At 40.4% G+C, this 23,880-nt stretch overlaps 1 protein-coding gene across 7 annotated transcripts in view; it reads left to right on the forward strand.

Annotated features, from left to right (window-relative positions):
- LOC136877446 (specificity protein transcription factor 3) overlaps positions 1 to 23,880 on the forward strand; it is a 126,963-nt gene that overhangs the window by 15,754 nt on the left and 87,329 nt on the right. For all 7 annotated transcript variants that reach the window (XR_010860765.2, XM_068228648.1, XM_067151490.2 and 4 more), the window contains one exon: positions 4,659 to 4,994. Coding sequence is in view for 6 of the 7 variants with exons in the window: in XM_068228648.1 (XP_068084749.1) it covers positions 4,659 to 4,994 (336 nt within the window). In the remaining variant the exon portion in view is untranslated. The remainder of the gene's footprint in view (positions 1 to 4,658; positions 4,995 to 23,880) is intronic.

Consider the following 23,880-nt stretch of genomic DNA (forward strand, 5'->3'; position numbering starts at 1 on the left):
ATAACGTGTTTGCGTAACATATGACAGGTGTAAGACATAGACATAAGCCTGGAATGAAACATCTGGCGACAAGGAACGTACAAATTTGGAATACACCGAGACGAAATACAAATAGTGAAGGGCCAGGGAAGGTAACTACCTACGTAAATTCTTAATGGCTGGCAACCAGGTATTACTTAATTGATAGCCGGTGTCCCTGTTGAAATTGTTATATCTACCCTACACACTATACTATAGTTACAGCTTTGAACCGTAACTAGCTTTGGCTCAGACTGTTCTTTGAAAAAAAAAAGAAAAAATAATGCATGCATGCTTGGGTATAGCTTAACAAATTTGTTCTTTTGCACTATCATCAGACTAACAGACCTATGCCATTTGCAGAACCCAACTGAATAATTGCTGAAGGCTATGGTTGATGATCCTCACTACTGTACATACACAGGGAAATGTGGTTTCTAGATGATGAAAAATTATCTCATACTTACATCTTCATTGTACACTATTATGCCTTTTAGCATTCAGTCTGCAAGTCTCTGCAAATGAACTAATTGCTTCCATAATCCTCTACTTGTAAGCAGCTTTGTAGCTTTGTTTAGTTGCAAATCTCTTAATACTTGGTCTCTCTCTTAGTTGGTTGTAACGGTAGATTTTTTTTGGTGAATACATAATTGCTTCGGTTATACACGAATTTTACAAGTAACTATTCTCATTTTGATTCCGTATTGAAGTTAACGTATATCTCAAATATTAATATTTGAGATATACACGATTTTCCATAAAAGTGGAAAAAGATACAAAACTTGCATAAAAACGCATTAAAATTGTTATGAAACAACAATCGGTTTGTTTTAAAAATTTTGTGGATGTTTTCCAAGGAGCAGCTTACTCATTAGCATGGTATTTTCTAATTCCAGTAGTCTGTATTCAGTTTCATTCTTAAAAATTGTAATAGCATCACTACAGAGGCTTGTGTCAAACATTTCCATTTTCTTACTTCGAATGGCATCACCTAATCTAGGTTTACCGCGCATGTATTATGGAAACCTATTTTAAGCTCCTTGTAGAGTAATGATTTTCACTATAAATTTATGTGGGGATCAGAGTTTCTTAAATTTAACCAGACACAAAAGTACATAACCTCTGAAATTAGCTAAGCACACTGCTGTATCTTGAGGAGGAGGAGTATCACATTCTTACTTAATTTCAGGGTACCTAATATTAAAATTAAGCAATCAATTACTTCAGCCTTTATTTCTAAAGAGTTAACAACCGCTGTCAGTGCATTTTTTTTTTGCAAAAACATGTTCTTCCAATGTTTGTTTGCACCGTTGTGGAGCATTTAGTTGATGTCGACAGCACCTTTGAATTTCAATGCTACAATTGTTGCAGCAATTTATTATTGTACTGAACAGGTGGAACATCTTTCTCTTTCTAGCATTGTAATTATTAGTTCAATACGGATCAGTGATGAAGTTTTTAACTTTAAAAGCACCTTTGAATGTCGGGGAGAGATTGCTCGTGCATGTAGCGAGGAATCGATACGGAAGATTATATAGACGCTGGAGTAGAGTGTATGAATATTCATAACTAAAAACCTACCATGACCGAATTGGCCTGTAATAACGGATGAATCAGTAAAAGGGTCCTCATTGTAACTGAAGGATATTGCATATATTAATGTAGGAATTTTTGAAGGGCATAATAATATTGTCATTACATTGGGGTTCTCTTCTACTGTACTACAGCGGCTATGGCCGGATGTGTATCTGAGTGTGACATCTACTTTACCGCTAAGATCCCGTGCTCTGAATTCCTCTTCTGCAATGAATCATCATTAGCAAGCGTATTACATCTTTTTCATTATCAAAGGGTAGGATATAAACACTGATATGACACAATTTATAGTCTTAATTTAAACCATTGATGAAGTCTGAATAACATATCGTCGTTGTCGGGACAAAACCTCCTATGTGATAATATTTTTGGAGATATACTGACCCGCAGCACATACATTATGAAGAGCGAGAATGCCTTGACACACTTCACACAATGTTGAACCTTAGAGAAAGAACCTTGCTGGCCAAAGTTCTAAGCTAAAATATTTCACATAGGAGGTTTTGTCCCGGCAGCGACGATATCTACACTTTAAATTAAACAACACATAAAAATTTTTGTGGTTGATGGCAAACTATTTTGTCGTTGCTACAGCAGCCATTGTTTTTGAGTTGATTAACGCAGTGCAATGGAATAATTTTCGGGACTAGAATTTTTTTCCATTAAATGCATGTTTATACTAAATCAAGGTCAGTGTCCAATAATGGACCAATTATATTGGTATTATAAATCAAACTCACGCAAAATTGGGGTTATACTGTATTATTATTCTGTATTAGGGAGTAAGTGTAAGTTAATGATTTTGATGAAATAAAAGTATGAAATTGAATTAAGTAGTTTTTTATACAACATTATTTTTTAATGTTAAATAATGATCTTCTAAAATATCTCAAGTGACTAAGATGCTGTGTAAATTACCTAATACACAATAATAATATAATAAGACTACATATACACTTTCATGAATGGTGTTGGCATCAACGGAAATTTTTTGTTAAACTAGCCAGCGTATTAAATGCTCATTAAACGGCCCCTATATAATTTCCAAATAAATTAAAATATAATAATAATAATAATAATAATAATAATAATAATAATAATAATAATAATAATAATAATAATAATAGTGTTAAGATAAATAAAAAAGCTAAAAGTACAATTCAAAGTAGCCGTTGACATCACCGGAGCATGACATAACAGAAAGTTACTGACATACTAGCCAGGTGACCTCATGCCACTGACAGAGTATTACATTACCTTGGATTCTTGCAAGGAGAGTTGAAGCTCTACTGAAGAGCTTCATTAAGATAATTTTTAACTTTCAAATATTATAAAAGGTTTAAACAGAATTTAAACACCGAGCTCGATAGCTGCAGTCGCTTATGTGTGACCAGTATCCAGTATTCGGGAGATAGTAGGTTCGAACCCCACTGTTGGCAGCCCTGAAAATGGTTTTCCGTGGTTTCCCATTTTCACACCAGGCAAAGGCTGGGGCTGTACCTTAATCAAGGCCACGGCGGCTTCCTTCCCGCTCCTAGTCCTTTCCTATCCCATCGTCGCCATAAGACCTATCTGTGTCGGTGCGACGTAAAGCAACTAGCAAAAAAAAGAATTTAAACATAAATGTTTCTACATTCTATCAATTTTTGTCAATTCATAAATTAAAACAAAGTGTGATTTGATATAGAATGTGATGATGTTCTTTCACAAACAAAACCTTTCATACCGGGCAAGTTGGCCATGCGGTTAGGGGGTGCACAGTTGTGAGCTTGCATCCGGAAGATAGTGGGTTTGAATCCAACTATTGGCAGCCCTGAAGATGGTTTTCTGTGGTTTCCCTTTTTCACACTGGGCAAATGCTGGGGTTGTACCTTAATTAAGGCCACGGTCACTTCCTTCCCACTCCTAGCCCTTTCCTATCCCATCGTCGCCATAAGACCTATCTATGTCGGTGCGACGTTAAGCCAATTGTAAAAAAATAAAAAATAAAGAAACCTTTCATTCTTTGTTCAGTAGTTTTTCTTATAGGTATGTTAATGGTGTTATAATTAGTGTTTGATGGAGTGAAACGCTTTAAAGTTACATTAACCAAGTTGATACTGGAAAGTATGGCTTCCTTCTTAATTTTTTTCTATTTGCTTTACGTCGCACTGACACAGATAGGTCTTATGGCGACAATGGGAGAGGAAAGGCCTAGGAAGTGGAAGGAAGCGGCCGTGGCCTTAATTAAGGTACAGCCATGGCATTTGCCTGATGTGAAAATGTGAAACCACGGAAAACCATCTTCAGGGCTGCCGGCAGTGGGGCTCGAATCCACTATCTCCCGATTTGGATACTGGCCGCACTTCAGCGACTGCAGCTATCGAGCTCGGTCCTTCTTAAATGTTACCTGTAACCTTTCAGCTCTCAATAATTTATATTAGTTGCGTGGAATAATTGTTTGATGTTACTTAGCTATTATTCTCCTCTATAATTAAGTCATAAAAAGTAGTAACCAAAAATAATTTTTCCTAAAACAACAATGTGTGATTTTTTTCTCCATCCTTGCTTTGGTATGTATTGTGTGTTCAAAATATAATTGCATTTGGCCATGCTGGGAGCTACTGCTTGTTTACATCAGGTGCTCTGTCATCCAGTGCTATCACCAGATGCAGTAGAGCGCTAGATCTGTGATGGCTCAGTTAGTCAATTGGTCAATCCGTGGTGTTACAGTTGTTTCTTTCGCACTAACGTTAGTAGCCCCTGAGTGATCAGCAAACATTGAATTTTGAATTCCCCCTGTTATTTATCTATTTGTAGCACTCTCAAATTCTTCTTTAAAATTCCATCTGGCCCGATTGGTAATGTGAGACTCCTGTGATGACTGTACTTTTTCCACTGATGTGCCTTATGCTCGCCCCACTATCGTTTACCCCACTATGTTAAATGAGGACTAGCACTGCTTTACCCAAGTGCAATTGTGTTTTGAATATATAATACCTCCTCTTCTTTTAAATATTACATTCAAGTGTTTTGACCATGTTACTGAATTGTGTTTCTTACAGATGCCTGCCCAACAAGTAGCGCAAATCATAACTCCTAGTGGTCAGATACAGCAGGTTCAGTTGGCTTCGGTAGCTCAGCTAGGAGGTTTAGCCCAGGCTCAAGCTCAAGCCCAGGCCCAGGCTCAAGCACAAGCCCAGGCTCAAGCACAAGCTCAGGCTCAAGCACAAGCCCAGGCTCAAGCCCAGGCCCAAGCCCAGGTTCAGGCTCAAGCTCAAGCCCAGGCTCAGGCTCAGGCCAGTCAGAATCTAATGGCACAGGCTGTAGGCAATTCAAATACTGTTACTTCTAGTACTTGGAGTACTACTACAGTATCAACTCCCAGTGTCACTGTCCAGGTGAGTCAAATTGGTAGTCATATGAATATCTTGCCATTTTATACACATATGTCTTATATCATTCATTGTGAAATACATGTTTTTTCCTTTTTATTATGTACCTGAGGAATTTTTGGAGTATCATGTTTCTAAAATAGCCCAGTCTTTCTTGTGCAGTATGATTCAAGTATCGTATATAGAATTGCAAGGTAAAGTAAAAAGAAAAAAAAAAAGGTATAGAGAAAGGAAAAGAAAATGCCGTATTTACTAGCATAACATACTTTTTGACTAAAAATATAGACGAAAAATCCAGTTATGTAAATTATTCATGTAATTCAGACATACAGAGTTTTATTTATGAAGAAGGGAAGATACATTATATAAATAAATATCCATTAAGAAAAACACAAATTGATCGCCATATGGCTTAAAATTATCGTGTTAGTTTTCTTCTGAATTGTTAAGAATGTCAGCTTACATCTTGTCAGTTGAAGACATGGGTTTGAAGTAGCCTACGGGGACTGGAAATATATTCCTCCTGTTGCAAACTAATAAGAGCACATAAAGCAAAATAAATATGAGGTAGCTAAGGTACCAGCCACATCTGTATATAATGGCATTCCAGCAAAAGAAGAAAATCCTTACCGTTATATGTTGCATGAAGAACTGCTGCTGCCGTCACCACTTGCTTCTTTCCAGAGCAAATAATCTTCACTCCCATCGTACATGTTCGAGATTCTGTTTTTCTTGAAACTGTTTTTAATTATTTCCAAAGAAATCATGTCTCAAACATGCAGTATCCACTGGCAAAATAGTTCCATTGATGGTTTCCATATCTTGCCTGCGGGAGTGTAAGTTTGTACACACTTTTCACCATCCAGTCCTCACAGAACTTCTGTTTATAGGTTTATTTACTGAAATGTCCCAGGGTTGAAATACGGATTTTAGTCCACCAGCAGGAATCTTTACCAAATTGGTTTTTGTCATTTCTAGTAACTTCTTAGTATTGTACGTCAAGTGACTGTGAGAGCTGTCCAAGAGAAGAGCTGGGCGTCAAAGGAGAGGTCAAAGGTAAATTTTCCCAGTTCGTTCTTATCAAATGATATGCAAGCAATGTTTCCATCCACCCTTTCTTTTGTTCATGAACATGGATCCCTTGTGGGAATTTAATGTTTGGTGGTGTTGTTGGTTTTAAAACCACATACCAATATAGTTGGTCCGTTATTGGACATTATAAATTTTCCAGCTAACTCATTCCCGGTTACCAGCGTTTCGCCCCAGTGTGCTAAGTTGGGCTCATCAGTTGGTAAATAGCACACAGATATTCCAGTTTCCCTATGGGAATCAACATTTATATCATTAAAACCACATGGCGGAAGTATTCTGTGGTCAGCAGCTACTGTAAGCATTATTGTGCATCTTTATTTCTTGTTTCCAGTTGTTTGTACAATAACACTTGTTTTGTCTCTTGTATCAGTTGTTCGACTTTATAGTGTATTGAGGCCGATAGGAGTCTAGTCTGTGTTTCCAATTAGGAAAAGGAAATAATTGCTCTCTTTACACTTTCTTATCACAAAACGTTGAGATTTGGTAATATTTTGGTTGAAATCTTTCGTCATTCTGTGACGCAGTGACATTCTTCATCACAGAGAAGATTACACTAGCCAACATGATTTTGTGGCAAAACAGAAAATAATGTTTAAAAGAAAATGAAAATCGTTGCCCTGAGTCTGAAAATATTTTTTTTTTGGTATCGCATCTAGTTTTGACGCAATTCTGTTTTGTAATATCTGCATTCATAATATGTAACGATGAGAGATGTTCTCATGTAACTCACTTTGGAATAATAGTACCGTATTTACCCGAATGATCCCCGCCGTTGAATAATGCCCGCATCATCATTTTAGGAAGGATCATTTTGAAAAAAATAAATGAAATCAACTAAAATTCCTTCCATCGAAAGAGTAACGTAAGCATAAACAAACATTTCGTATCACTCCGTCCATCAGTCCATGTAGTCTTTACGCAAATATGAACATGTAAGTTTACGAATATAGCTGCTTTGCCTGTGATGATAAAAATACATTATCACTGCTATGAAATACAGTGAAACTCTGTTAAGAAGTTTTTCAAGGGACTGCAAAAAATAAACTTCTTAAGCAGGAAACTTCTTAAAAGGGGTAATGCCCAAAAACTTATTCTGTACTTTGAAATACATGTGAAACACACAGCCAACAAATTTCCTTGTTTGTGGACAATACTGAAATAGACCGATATATAAGAGCTGCTAACAGGAAGCCACAATATAAAAAATCGATTATCATGACAATATTTTTAGAGATAAAGTAAAATAATTGAACATACCGTATTATAAATATAATTGATAAGAGAAGGGAACATATTAAGTTATATAAAAACGTTGCGAGGTTTGCTTATTTTAGCAGGCAGAACCATTTCCTTCCTCGCTTTCCTTTCCTCCGCACTTACAGTATGCTTCGCAACAAATTGTTTTGTAAACGATGTCGGCTCGATTTTTAAAGTGGTCCAGCCACCCGTTCGACGCGGTAAAAGGTACCCTTAATTTGCGTGCGGCTTTCTCCTGCACAATAGTCCCACTGAAAGGTATGTTTAAACTTCGCTGCTGTTTAAACCACATTAGCAGAGCTTGTTCTATTTCATCGTACTTTTCAGATTTAACTTCCTTACAGTTTGCTGAAGTATTCCCTGCAGAAGCAGAGATTTCTTCTTTCTTCGCTATAATACCGTTCAAAGTAGACGGCGGCATCCCCAGCTCCTTTGCCAAAGCAACATGGGAAAGTGTAGATGACTCCACTTTCCTTATAATCTCCACTTTGTCTTTTATTGTTAGTGCCTTTCGTTTGATCTCTTTCCTCTGAGTTCCGCTCATTTCCACTTAAAAAGTTTGTACGTTGATATTACAACTAACTTCACCGACTCCTGTTCATACTAATTACGACGCTACACTATGCTTGGCAATCCGTAGCTTAGGCTTACAAGACGCAAAAACAAGACGTGTACTACAGTTTGTTAGCATGTGCTTTCTATCTTCCTGACACCCCCGACACCTGCTTCAAGGATAACGGCAGCAAAAGGGAAATCTAGCAACTTATTCTTATAGATCTTAGAACCTAGGCCTAAATCGCCCCTGCATTCCTACTGGTTGTCACGGAGCGGGCGTAGTTTCTGGCTGTTTCACAAGTACCGCATGGCCAAGCCAGTATTGAGTTTATTTTCCCGCTTCAATCCTCTTCATGCTATAGGTAATGAAGAAAAGAAACACAGGTTCGAAGTTGCAGAAATGAGTGCATGGAAAAGTATCTGGGGTATTACGTGGGAGTGATAAAGGCGCAATAGCAACGCTAGCACATCTTAAACGTAAACAGTTTCTTTCCCCGCGAGAATTTTATTTCATGTCTCCTCATCCTTGTGCTACGTTCTGATAATGCGATGTAATAATTACGAGTGACACGATAATACAATGTTTAGCTCGTATAAAGGTAAAATTTAAAATAACTTTCAATTTTATGCCAACACGTGGTATTGCAACGCGTCTGTGTGCCTCCCACCAACACCCAGTTGGCTATCAACATTCGTTCAACTTCGTAAACGATCGGGATCTTTCGGCCGCTGTGGCGGCATGTATCATGTATCAGCTGGCTGCTGGCAAGTCGGCTGTTTCCCGCATAGAGTCGGGAAGTTGATTTAATTCAACTCACTAATAATGGACACGGAAAATCTTATCAGTTTAGTTCAAAAACGTAATTTCCTCTACGGCAAGACCCATAAGTATTATTGCAACAACAACGTACGAGAGAATGCCTGGAAGGAAATAAGCAAGGGAATGAATAATCAAACAGGTTAGAATAATTCAATTTTGTGGTAGATTAACAGTAATGTTGTGGACAAATACACCTTACGGTTTTTAATTAATGTTTAGGCCACCTCGATTAATGACTTCACCCTGTCGCGGCCGGCAAATTACTGCATTAAAGTTTTATCAAACCATCCATTGCGTGCTTTATGTTTCCCACGTAGAATCCCGTTCGATTCTATTCCGCGAGATGAACGCTGGAGTGGAAATTTCGACTGATGAGTTCGATTCGATTCCACAAGGTGAGAGTGTGAATCTGCTGTCCGAGTTGTCATAGCGGGACGTCATATGGCTTTGGCAGGCCGGCACATGTTCCGTAACACCAGACACACACCGCGAGCGCGCGAACAGTCTAACACAGGGTGCAACTTGCGCGGAGACTGGAGGATTCTAACCATGGGTTGATTGAGTTGACATTTTCTATCTCAAGGGGCTCTAAAATCTGAACGGTTTAACCGGGAAATATATTTACAACAAAACACTTTAAACGGGAAAAATATACATATATCTTAATACAACTGATCAAGGGACCAAGAATATCACACTTCTTAGGCGGGAAAACTTCTTATGCGGGAACTTCTTAACCGAGTTTCACTGTATACAGTATTTTCCATGAAAAATGAGCAAGTAGGCCTACTTACATGACAGGTATTTCATTAATCTGAACTTGCAATATGAATGGAAAATTCTAAATTCCCATGGAGGAATTAGATATTTTTCACCAATAGAGCATGTCAAAAATTTCAAAAACAGATCGGATGTAAGGCTTTTCATGCGTTTGCTCTATTAACCAGCGTTTTGTCTTAGGTCTGACACTAGACTCATCAGAGTGGGATGTGTCAGACCTAAGACAAAACGCTGGTTAATAGAGCAAACGCATGAAAAGCCTTACATCCGATCTGTTTTTGAAACTTGCAATATGCTCGATTCCCTGCAGATGGGAAGATTCGTTGTCTCTTGCATCACTAGAATCCTCTTCTAAATTACAAATGCATCACACTCCACGTCTAAAACACTTCTCACACGTTGTCTCCTTTTACTGGACAGTAACACGACCGGTGGTGGATAATTCTCTTCGTGCAGTGTAAACACTTGAAATAGACACACCGGCTAAATCTGATGTTAGTTTTGCGATACATTAAAACCTTGTTAATTCAAAGTCTTTGTAATACAGAAATCGAACTTCCAATTATGTGATTTTGAATTAACAGCCATCTTGTAATTCAGAAATGCCAACCCTCGCCAGTTTTCGCGGATTCTGCTTTTCCGCGTACTGCCTGCTACGTGATATTGTGGCGTTCCTTAAAATGCTGAATACAGAAGAATTACGATTTCACCCCCTCGGGTGGGGGACGCACATGTAGAATACACCCGCGGTATCCCCTGCCTGTTGTAAGAGGCGACGAAAAGGGGTGACCTAGGCGCGGACATGGATTGCAGTTCGGTATAATGTGTTGGAACTCCTGTGGATGGGAGGGGCTGAATACATTTACAGGTACTCCCTGCCTGTCGTAGAAGGTGACTTAAAGGGTCATGTGGCCATGGTTCCTCTTTATTATTTATTGTTTTTTTGAGGGTTAGTTGTAGACCATTTCAAAATTTTTGATGTGTGTGCTGCTCGATGATGGAGCTCCTACGTGTGCGACTATGCCCGAAAGCCCGTGTCAGTAACCACCCAGGAAGCGGCGGGTGGGAGTGTCATGTACCCGGGCAGTAGTATCTGCCTGACAACGCAGGTCCCCACACAGCCGAATGCCAGAAGAACATATTCTTATTAATTATTTTTATTTATTTTTACCTATATTTAGTGGTCTGTACACGCTATGGGGTACATGCTATTGCGGGTGACTGGAGGAAGGGAGTCCTAGTACTCATTGCCTCAGTCCTCCCATATTAGGCATCGTCCAACATCGGATCCTGGGCAGTACTGGTTATGACCAGGTGAGTATTGCCTTGGCTGCTTGGTTCGGCTGCAGAGACCCCTGATTGGAGTGGGTGGCATTCAGGGAGGATGATTTTGGGCATGGCGTCGAAACAATTTCCGCCTGCCACCTCGGGTAGGTTGCTACCCAAGTCTTTAACTTTTGATTCTCTAAGGGGGGCAACCCCTTGGGAACAAGTGCAGCGTATTAGTCTGGGTTCCAGCTTCCCTAGGTTACTGGTTGACACCAGAACTGATGGGCAAGATTTCAAGCTGGTTAAATCGATACTTTTCAGAATGGTGGTTTGCTTCTGAAGACGAGCACTGCACTCCATGCCGATCAGTTGCTTAAGTGCGACCACTTTGGTGACAACCCCGCCTCCACCGGCTTAGGGGCGGATTTCGCTGACCTCGTGAGGGAAGGAGATGTCGTCTTCTTCCCCTTCTGTGTCAGCGTAGGTTTCTTAGTTGGCACAGGCTTATTGGTGGTCGAAGGCCAGGATGGACCCGCCTTCGAGCTCATTCTCTTTGCGGCGTTGCTCACAGGAGCAACTGCAGCCTTGGGCGCAGCGATCTTCTGGAAAGGTGTTCCAGTTGAAAATGAGGAACCTAGGAGAGACTGTGCTATCATGCTGAAATCTAGTGTCTTGGCCGGTGCATTCAGAGAATTAAACTTATGGTGCGCTTCCTGGTAGGAAAGACCATCCAGGGTCTTGATCTTCTGGATCTTCTTCTCACTCAGATGGGTCGGACAGTTCCGATCCCGAGGAGAATGAAGACCAGAGCAGTTAGTACACTTGTACAGAGGTGTGCACTCCTCCTCGCCGTGAGCTACTTTCCCACATGTAGCTGTAGCTGTAGAATCGAAGGCGGGAAAGAAGAGCGCCCTTACCAGGCGTTCTTCCACATCTCCTACAAATGGGGCATCACGCCCTCCACCTGCAGGGCCTGATTCTGCACCAGCGGGTCTTCCTCCTGGAAAACCTGCGTACTCCCCTCGTAGGCATGACGAGGTGATGCACATGGAGCATTTATCTCAATCTTCGGATGGGGATGTGAGTGTAGGTTAGGTTAGGTAGCATTACACTGCTCCTAACCTAAACCTCAGAAGTCCACACCCACATATGGCACTGTTCCAATGGAATTGTAACGGTTATGATAGGCATCATGCTGAGCTGCACAATCTCATTAGCAAATATTCGGCGAGTATAGTCTGTATTCAGGAAACAAATTTCAGACCAGGTCATCATACGGTCTTGAGAAGTTTTTGACTATACTCGACAGAATGACATTATGCTCACCGGGATTCCGGTGGCGTCGGCATTTTTGTCCGTTCGGATACCTACAGCGAAGAGGTTCCATTAAGAACCCCGTTGGAGGCTGTAGCTGTTCGCATTGCATTGCCTGTCATAGCAACAGTGTGTAATGTTTATTTTCCACCAGGCCAGCCTCTTAACATAAATGATGTCGCTGATCTTATAGATCAGCTTTCACCGCCTTTCCTCTTATTGGGCGATTTTAACGCCCATCACCCCATATGGGGCTCTTAGACGCCCCGGGGAAGAGAGCTGGAAACATTAGTAACAGAGCTGGATTTATGTATTTTGAACACAGGGGAACCAATTCACTTTAGTGTACTTTACGACACATATTCTCGTTTAGACGTAAGTCTATGCAGCAGCCGAACATTGGTTCCGCTGTTTCGGTGGAATACACACGACAATCTTTGTGACAGTGACCATTCTCCCATCATCCTTCCTTTGATGAAACAAAAATCCGTTGAGGCTCCCCCTTGATGGATTTTTAAACATGCTGTTTGGCGAAAGTTCACATCCCTAGTTGTCTTTAATGCCGATGCCACGCGGACCATAGACAGCGAAATAACTTATATAACACAAGTTATCTTTGCTGCTGCTGAGGAGTCCATTCCTTCCCTACTAAGCTCGATAGCTAGAGTCGCTTAAGTGCGGCCAGTATTCAGGAGATAGTGGGTTCGAACCCCACTGTCGGCAGCCCTGAAGATGGTTTTCCGTGGTTTCCCATTTTCACACCAGGCAAATGCTGGGGCTGTACCTTAATTAAGGCCACGGCCGCTTCCTTCCAACTCCTAGGCCTTTCCTATCCCATCGTCGCCATAAGACCTATCTGTGTCGGTGCGACGTAAAGCCCCTAGCAAAAAAAAAAAAACAAAAAAAAAAAAAGAGGAAGAAAGCTTCGTGGGAGAGATATGTGTCGTCTATGACGTAACATACTCCATCATCTCAAGTGTGGACTAACCTTCGACGTATTTCGGATATCCAAGGATCATCTTCTGTACCGGGAATTTCCATTGCAGGTAGTATAAGTTAAGAACTTCATTTTCCCCTATTGACCTGAGATTCGTGTCGTCACTGAACCACTCTCGATTGCTAATCGTCTAGCTAGTCATTTCGCGGATGTATCTGGCTCCAGGAATTACCATTGTGATTTTCTTGCTCTGAAGCGGGAGGCAGAACGTCATCAACTTAGTTTTGCCACTCAAGCTTCAGAGGACTACAACATGCCCTTTACGGAGTGGGAACTCCGTAGTGCCTTAGCACTTTGCACCCGCCTGGACCAGACAACATCCATAACCAGATGTTGAAACACCTTAGTGATGCTAGTCTACTGTATCTCCTTCATATGTTCAACCGAATCTGGATAGAGGGTCATTTCCCATCTCATTGGCGAGAGGGCATAGTCATTCCTGTCCTCAAGCCTGCGGGAAGTTGTAGACCAATTTGTCTTACAGACTGCCTGTGTAAGCTATTTGAGAGGATGATAAATCGCTGACTTGTGTGATGTCTGTAGAAACAAGGACTCTTGTCCGAGTACCAGTGTGGTTTTCGAGCCTCTCGATCGACCACTGACCACTTGGTACGCCTGGAGAGCCTGGAGAGCTTCTCCGCAAACAGCATTTGATAGCTGTTTTCTTTGACTTAGAGAAGGCATACGACACCACATGGCGATATGGTATCCTTTCAGTCCTGCATCAGTGGAAATTCCGAGGTAACTTGCCGGTTCGCGATTGCCATAAACAATACACATGTTGATTCCCATAGGGAATCTGAAATATTTGTTCAGAATGAGTAAATTTATAATACCTGGCTGGCAACCAAGAATGAGTTAGCTGGAAAATTTATAATGTCCAAGAACGGACCATTTATATTGCCATAAACGGTATTGTCACTGCTGCTGATTCAGCAGTAATACCATTGCTATATGTTGATGATTTTGCTCTGTACTCTCATTCGCGTAATATGGCAGTTGCAGAGCGACAATTACAGCAAGCTATCAGGAGAGTGGAGCAGTGGACCTTAGAACATGGCTTTCAGTTTTCCAGCGCAAAGACCTCTGTTGTCCACTTTTGTCATCAATGTACTCTTCATTCGCCTTCTGAACTTTATATAAGAAATGTCGCTCTTCCCTTAGTTGACACCGATTTCTTGGGCTCCTTTTTGATAGTAAATTATCGTGGGAGCCACACGTGTGGCAGTTAAAAGTGCAATGCACTAGGAAGCTGAATATCATGAAGTTTCTTAGCAGCACTAATTGGGGTGCTGATCGCACAGTGCTCGTACAATTCTATAGGGCACATATTTTATCTCGGTTAGACTACGGCAGTGCAGCATATGTTTCAGCAAGACCATGCTTCCTTGCGAAGCTGAATAGCATCCACCACAGCGGTGTTAGGTTGGCGACGGGAGCTTTCTGTACAAGCCCCGTTGCTAGCCTGCTCGCTGAGTCTGGTGTGCCGCCATTTCACCTGAGGCGCCAGCAAATGCTCCTTTCGTATGCTGCAAATTTGCGACAGATGTCACTTCATCCAAGCTATCCTTGTGTATTCAACAATGGCAACCATTTGCTATACGCTGCTTGTCCTCGAGCAACGCGGACGGTCGGAATACGCTTGGGTAGCAGTCACAGATTGTTTCACGTACCTTCGGTTCCTTGCCTTGTCAGACAACCAAGTGGGGTACCTCCGTAGGTAGTACGACGTCCTGAAATAATCCTGGATTTGCCCACTGGCCCGAAGGATAACACAGACCCTTCGATTTATCGGAGGCTCTTTCTGTCCGTTGTTGGCCGGTATCCAGGTTCAGTCGTCGCTTACACGGATGGCTCGAGAACAGACACTAAAGTAGGCTGTGTGTTTGTTGTCGACACTGACAGGTTTCTTTTTGCTCTCCCGGAAACCTGTAGTGTGTACACAGCAGAGCTCTATGCTATCTGTGAAGCTCTGCGATACGCACTGTCCGATGAGCGCCCACACTTTCTTGTGTGTACTGACTCCTTGAGTTCGCTACAGTCTGTTGATACCTGTTTCCCTCAGCACCCTCTGGTGCAGCGGATCCAGGACCTGCTGGTCGGGTGTTCGGATGCTGGTACCAGAATCACGTTTCTGTGGCTCCCAAGCCACATGGTGTAGAGGGAAACGAGTTAGCAGATGAGGCTGCCAAGGAGGCAGTAACACTGCCCCCATTGTCTTTCAAGGTTCCAGCACGTGATATTCACTCTCAGCTGAAACATCTGGTTATGTCCCATTGGGAGATGGTGTGGGAGGCCACTCCTCTTCCAAATAAGCTGAGAGCGGTTAAAGGTACTACGAAAGTATGGAGGACTTCCCTTCGGGCCTCTCAGAGGGAAGCAGTGGTATTATGTCGTCTTTGGATCAGCCACGGTATCCTGACTCACTCCCATCTATTGAAAGGAGAACCCTCTTCGGTGTGTACTTGTGGCGATCATCTTACCGTGGTACACATTCTTACGGAGTGTGTGGACCTGGTCGATCTGTGCCGTAGTCTTAACCTCCCGAGAACAATCTCTCTTATCTTGCGAGATGACGAGCAGTCAGCAGACCTCGTCATCCGCTTTATGAGGGATAGTGGTCGTGTGTAATGATGTCCTTTGTTCTAGTGTTTTTGTGTCAATTGGTGCTTTTATCCCATTGACTTCATTTTAGTTTGTGTTGCGTATTTTAATGTGTTATTTTAATGCGTAACGTAAATTATGTCTATATATCTGTACTACCAGGTAATGCCTTATTCCTTTGTTTCCTGTATTTTCTCTTATTTTATTAGAAAATAAGGCATTGCGAATTAGATCCACTGATATTTTAATCTCATACTGGTTCTCATTTTTCTTCATCACCATTTTTTTAACTCTAGTTAGTGGATACATTTTAAAATTTTAACTATCATATATCATGTCGTCCATCTCGTTCCATTAGGGGCCGATGACCTTCGATGTTAGGCCCCGTAAAGCAACAAGCATCATCATCATCATCATCATCATCATCAATTACGACTTCACTCTATTTTCAACTATGAAACACACTATAGACACACCAAAGTGAGTGAAAGTGCGGAAAGCTACCCCTGCACGTTCCGGAAGACTCATTCTATCGTGACGCGGAGAAATTTTGAATTGAAATTACTCTGTAAAATACAGTACTATTTAAAGAAAATGAAAAGTCAGTTTAGAATTAAAAGTCTGAATTGTTTTCCATTTAAATATGACATATGGGGACAGTTTTCTTCCATCTACGGTTGGACAAAGCAAAACTGTACACTCAGGATCGAAAAATAGGTGAGCCAGGAGCGTGTTGGCAACCTTGATGCAAATAAAACCTGCACCCCAATTTCATGCCTCAAAAGTTTTTTAAAAATATGCGGGGATTATTCGCGTAAATCGGAATATTATGGATCAAGGGAGGGAAGCATAATTATTCCGTGTGTAAAGATGGTAGATTGAGACGTAAGCGAGAGTCAAATTGTTAGGGTGGGAGGGAAGTTGGATTGCAGATAAGACACAGTAGAGTTGTAATCTCAGACCACTTGTATAAACAGAAGTGTTTTAAACCCCAATCCTTATCCGATGTTTATGTTGGGTTGTCATTCCTTTTCAAGGTAAACTAGGTTGAAGCAGACAGTTTTGCTTGAGACGCACCCCAACAAGTATGCGTTTAGTGCATCCTTTACATTCATTTGTATTTGTGCGTGTATGCATTGATGTGAATATAAAAACTATGTTTCATATCAATCGTTATTCGTGAAACTTTTACGTTGGCTGATCAACAAAGACAGAGACTGATTTTTTTTTTCCTGTAGCTTCCGTGATAGTTTCCTATGTGTAACATAAATATTTGAAAAGAGCACGTTTTTATGTATAATGCCCGTAGGCCGCAGACCTCTCGTATCTGTAGGTTGGTAGTAATGCTCTATTGTGTAGATGCTACGTACATTTCGCATACCACACAATGGAGGTGATGCGAGAGGAGCAGTACAGCGTGATCGAATTCTGTTTTCGTTTAAACCATGCAGCCACTGAAACGAAAAGCACATTGCAAATAAACGACCAGATCTTTCTCAGAATGGGTGGCGATTTATCATGACAATGCACAGCCTCACGTCGCAAATCAAGTTGTGCAGTTTCTGGCTCGATTCAACATTACCTGTTTACCGCATCCACCCTTATAGGCCCAATCTTGCACCCTGTGATTTTTTTAAATTCCCATCACTGAAGGTAAAGCGTAAGGGCATTCGATTTGAGAACTCTGAAGCAGTGCTCAAGAAAAGTGAGGCGATTCTCAAGGACCTTACAAAGAATGGTCTCCAACATGTGTTCAAGGACTGGCAGAAATGCTATAAAAAGTGCATTGAAGTAGGAGGGGACTAGTTTGAAAAAGATCCTGTAAACATTGAAATGGAGTAATAAACATCTGTGAAAAAAAATCAGTCTCAGTCTTTGTTGATCAGTCCTCGTATATTGGTATTTTAAGACAGTCGTGGCTAGTGTATCAGGGGTGCATAGAAGGCAATGTAAACAAAGTCCTCAAATGTTTTCCCTCATTTGTGGAATTTATTTATTCGTTGCCATGGTGTGTTGAATAGACTCATTTGTGAAGAAACTTTATTTTTCTTAAAAACATTTAAGCTCTTTAAGTCTTAAGGCTTTTTCAATCGTAAAATTACCAGCGTTTCATCCCAGTATAGCAGTGGGTTCATCAGTTGGAATGCTACACCTTTCCAAAACGCTGGCGCTAGTGCGCTAGCCTCCTATGTAGGACAATGCAGTGACTTTCCAATTGAAAGCTGGAGATCAAGATAAATCTTTTGCACTTCATATTGCATGCAATACCTTTGTCGAGGGACTTTGTTACTGGTATGAGGGTAAACGATGCTCAATGCCGTTTGCCATACCCGTGTAATGGCGAGAGCAGAACAATCATTATGACAGTGGTTATTTTTGTATGACTGACGTTGTCGGTTACAATATGAAAAACAAAAATAAATTTAACCCTTTCCCGCCCTTAGCGCCCGAAAGCTGAATATAGGCGACGAAAGTGACACAGAATCGTTGAGTAGGGGTGGAGGTGAATTTTTAGTGAGGGAATAACGTGTCAACGAAGGTAATTTTAGTAATAACAGTGATATAAGTGAAAACGGATATCGAGAATTCGAACCTGATTGCAATGGCACGGCATTTCAGTTAACACAAATATTTTGTTTCGTTACTCTGAATGATTATGTGGATGATGTTGAACCTGTCCGTAATTTCGAAAGAGTATTACGAGAAATATATTATTTTTGAAATATCTTAGGAGGAGACAAACTATTCAGTGAGATAGCCACTTGCATATATATCAATGCAGCATTCAAACAGGCTCATTCCGGAAACATTGATACAGAATGTGAAGATGCTTGCTCAGGGGAAATAGAAGCTGATATACAGTATACATTCCACTTCCAGAATCACGCGGTTATTGGTTTAGAGGGATTCATACAACATGAGAATACAAAAAATAGAGCCTACCTTTGTGTCGAGTACCAAAAGGGGGGGGGGGGGGGGGAGGTGGAGGTTTGAACCAACAACCTTATGACTCAGTGAATACGGAAATGGATGTGATGGTATGTTTTCTAATATTATTGAAAATTTGAATATATTGTGATCAACAGTTTTTATTATATTTAACTTTTTCTGAAACAGTGTGCTCTGCTTCAATTTTTCCTATATAATAGGTTGAAATCTGGTGATAAGCGGACTGAAAATGTGGGCGGGAAAGGGTTAAATATCCAAACCTCTTGTCAGCTATTTGGCCCGTTCCTGATGGACCCAACTTCTCAGTACCTACTCCACCTGGTAACTTGAGTGATGAAACTGAAAGCAATTCCTTGCAATTGGTCGCTGAAGAAATGGGTCTCGAGCCACATCAGTATGATCCAACAAACAAATTTACACAATCAGAACTGAATGATTTGATAAGGGATTTAGACTTAACCAAAGAAAGGAGTGAATTACTTGGCCGAAGACTACGCAAAAAGAATACGTTGGCATCTGGGGTTACATTTTCCTGGTACAGAAATTGTGAGAAGGGATTTGAAAATATTATACACAAGATGATCAACTTGTATTTTGTATGAATGTTCAAAATCTTCTGCATAAATTGGGAGAGAAGGAATATGATCCTAGCAACTGATGCCTTTTTATTGACTCTTCTAAAAGAATTCTTAAGGCTGTTTTGCTTCATAATAGCAATGTTCTGGCTTCAATACCACTTGCACACCACAAAGCTGTCTGAAACATATGAGACATTAAAATTGGTGCTTGTAAAAATTAAATATCTCGAGCTTGAGTGGCAAATTTGTGGTGACTTGAAGGTCATTGGATTGCTGCAGGGACAACAAAAAGACCACAAAATTTCCCTGTTTTCTATATGAATAGGATAGCAGGACACAGAATAAACATTGAGAAACTGTGTATTGGCTTGAAAAGGAACAACTTCAACCAACCAAGATCCAAAAATGTCTTGATAGTCTTTTTGACCATGAACACATTTTTACTACAACCCTTGGACATCAAACTGGGAATGATGGAACTATGTGTTAAGGCATTCGACAAAAATAATCCATGCTTCAAATATTTTTTCACAAAATTTTTCACATTATCAGATGCAAAAATCCAAAAGAGTATTTGATGGACCACAGATTTGTAAACTGATGGACAAAAATTTCACAGAAACGATGACGAAAATTGAGGAAGGTGCGTGGAACGCATGCAAAGAAGTAGTGACAAAATTCCATGGTAACACCGAGAACCCTCTATACAAAGACATTGTAAGAAACATGTTGGACATGTTATGAACAATACCGATATAGTTGGTCCGTTATTGGTCATTATAAATTTTCCAGCTAACTCATTCCTGGTTGCCAGTGTTTCGCCCCAGTGTGCCAAGTTGGGCTCCTCAGTTGGTAAATGGCTCATCCACCAAGACGCATGGCTAGTGCCTACCGTTTAAACAATGCAGTTGTAATGTGAGCCTAATGCTTCATTTCTTAGCGGCACATCTGGACTACTTCCCTCCAAATTTAGGAGCCGTGAATGAAAAGCAAGGTGAAAGCTGCAGAACGGTGCTACCAAGAGTGTTGGGATGTAAATATGATGGTCGATTACTGTTGGTTGATTGCACTTGATGACCCTTCCAGACAGTACTCACGATTTTCAAAAATACGCAAATTCTATGGGGAACGGAAAAATACAACCGTGTAAATGTGAGTATAATTTACTTTGCTTGCTAACTTGTTTAGTTTGTGTGTTTTATCACTCTACTCTGCATGCATAATTCAATCAATACCAGTATCAAAATTTTACATGTCAAAATAACATTTTATACAATTGCCATTTATTTGGACGTTATGCGGCAAAACAGAATTCATTTTTGTATTCATCATTACAAAATTATTAAATCCACCTATTTTAATTTATACTGCACAATTTTAAAAAAATCTTTGCATGCTAGTGTTATTTCTCCTGCATGCTAGTGTTATTTCTTCTCATAAACTTTGCTATCCAGCATAGGCTTACCTTAAGATATGCTAATCTCATGTTCTGTTGTTATTTGACGACCTTTAAAACAGCATTTTATGAGAAATGGCATATCCCTCATTACATAACAATATCACTCATTCCAGAAGTTCCCCTTCTACTTGAGGTAACATACCAGTTTTTGGGCCGCAAAATATTTTATGACAATTGTTGCTGGCTTGAAGTGCATTTGTCTGTTTCTGCCAGTGCTGCACATTGCACTCGGACACACGGCCCGTTACCCTGTTTCCTTGAATCTCAGTGAAATTATCACAAATTTATACGATGCACTGTTAATTGCATACTTGCTTATTGTGGATTTAATAACAAACAGTTACAACATCACAGAACCGAGCAGAGTGGTCATGGCTATGGAGCCAAGCTCTTCTTTTGGGAGACGAGTGGGTTTGAACCTCACCACCGGCTGTCCTGAGAATGGTTTTCTGTGGTTTCCCCGTTTTCACCTCCAAGCAAATGCTGGGACAGTTCTTATTCATAGCCCACAGCCAATTCCTTCCACCTCCCGACCAATTTCATTCAACATTTCATTCACCATCATTCATCTTCATTAGCTTCTCAACTGAAGTTGCTGTCAGAAATGGCATTCGGTCGTAAATAAAAAGCCATATAATTTCTCTCCATCTCATCCCCAACCCTAGACGAGGAAACTGACTAAGGGGTAGGTACATTATACAGTTGTGAGATCACAGAAAACACACGAAGCACTCACACATGATGTTTGTAACAGACTGCACAGTGTGTTACTGCAATGAGTCAGCACCAACTCGTGCTGAACTAGTCGATTGCTACTATTTGGAAATACCAGATTTTGAACAAAAAATCTGGTTATATTAATCATGCGTTGGCAAATATTATGTGAGTAAATACTGTACATGCTATAGATATTCACCATCCAATATCAGACAACTCTCATAACTATACTGGAGGTTAACAAATACTACTGCAGTTGTATTCCATGAAGTTGAATGCAGTGTATACCTGATGTTTACTTTCTATTTTGTGGATGATGTTACCTGTTGCATCATCACATTCAAACCACTGTTAATTGAAGCAGCCCAGAAAAATCGCCTCTGATCTGGTGCAAGTGTTAAGAAAATATTCTCTCATCCATACCGACAATAGTATGTATCCCATCCTTCTTGTTGGGTCCTTAGAGAGCATAACCAATACTGGCATGCCAAACAATAATTTTGTATGAACGAAAAATTATGCCTTCTAACAATTACATTGAGACACTGTATATCATTGGCTGATACACTTCTCTTTTGGGTCAAGGTAATACTGCAGCCTCATCTCATCACATTCTCACCAGTAACTACAATACAGTGATAGTGTCACAAAAATTTGGTATACAGTCAAAACCATTTGTTGCAACATCACTCTTAACGATCTATTGGATATAACAGCGAAATCCAATGGTCCTGTCGAAATCTTATATAAAAAACTGTATTTAAAAAATTGCTTAGTACTACATCGCTTATTACAACATACCATATAAAACAACATATTTTGATCACATTTTCAGAGAAATATATCGACTATAACATCCAGTGATGATTTTTGTGTTACGTGTTCGGGGATTGCTGACAACAATGTAAAGTGTTATTTTCAAGCTGTTGTTTTCAGTAGATTGTAGATTTCAAATCAGTATGTCTGTTAAATAGTCACGGCAAGCATGCTGTGATTATAATACCAATATAAATGGTCCGTTATTGGATATTATAAATTTTCCAGCTAACTCATTCCTGGCTGCCAGCGTTTTGCCTCCATGTGCTAGGCTGGGCTCATCAGTTGGTACCTAGCACACCTACCAAGACTACACCTACACCTACCAGTGGCCTCCACGGTATGCACTAGCCAGCGTCTTGGTAGGTGTGCTAGGTACCAACTGATGAGGCCAGCCTAGCACATGGGGGCGAAATGCTGGCAGCCAGGTATGAGTTAGCTGGAAAATTTATAATATCCAATAACGGACCATTTATATTGGTATTATAAATTTATTCATTCGGAACAAATTTTTCAGATTCCGTATGGGAATCAACATGTATATCATTGCTGTGATTATGTCGCAAATAAAAGGTAAAGTGTTTAATACTGAAGAAAAATTACACGTAGTAAGGCGATTACAAAGTGGGGAAACAAACATCAGGATTTCTACACTTTGGAAGGGCAGAGAGAACATTTCATTTATTAGCCGTGACCGTATGCGACATTATTGATCAATTTACAGCAAGTACTTCTTTCCTCACAAATTATTTTATATTTGGTGGCATGTTATTGTTGTACGTACTGTGTAAATATTAGAATAAAAATGCCTCTTAGTCCCACTCCACAAATACTGTATTGCAAGTATTGTATTTTACGTATGTTTTTGGAAGTTTTAGCTTTATTCTGTTAATTAATCATGTAAGTGTGTAGCCTAAAACTTACAGATATGACATTTTTAGCAACCACAAAAAAAGGCCGGTTTGTGCGACTATCGCTAATAATGACCATAATGTCGATTCGAGCTGAGTGTGATATAGTCTGTGTCAGCTTTGGCCATGTACCCATGCCACATTGGTCTCGCTTCTCTCATTTTGTCCAGAATCAGATGGGGGAAAAGAAAACTACACCAATTGATGAATATTGGTGGTGTTTTCAGAGTCGTTATACTGGTTTCAACTGTAACTTATTTCTGGCTATCTTGTATTTTTATTTGTGGAAAAAATTGGCTTCCGGAGAAATAACCACAGACTATGATCCTTCTTCTTCTTCTTCTTCTGTGGGTTCTGCCTTCTTGTATTTTCCCCCCCGTCTTCACGTTGGCAGGATGAACATCCACAGCTCTTATGTCCTCCCTCAGGCAGTCCATCCATTGCTTTTTAGGCCAGCCTGTAGGTTGCTGTCCATTCAAGATGAGTGTGATATATTCTGTGTCAGCTTTGGCCATGTGCCCATACCACCTTGGTCTCGCTTCTCTCATTTTGTTCAGAATTAGATGGGGGAAAATAAAACTACACCAATTGATATTTTCTCCTCAAAAGAAGCAAATCAGACCCCAGGTTTCCTGCTGTGGACACTTGGCTCGTGAATTTCTAATGTTCGGTGTAGACTTCTGGCAGCTGGAGAGAAAACCTCACATTGGTAAGCAAATAACTTAGGAGAAATGTGCAAGTAATGTCTCTTGTGGGCACGTAGCCATCAGGATT

Source organism: Anabrus simplex, chromosome 7 (genome assembly GCF_040414725.1).
Source record: "Anabrus simplex isolate iqAnaSimp1 chromosome 7, ASM4041472v1, whole genome shotgun sequence".
NCBI classification, from domain to species: Eukaryota; Metazoa; Arthropoda; class Insecta; order Orthoptera; family Tettigoniidae; genus Anabrus; species Anabrus simplex.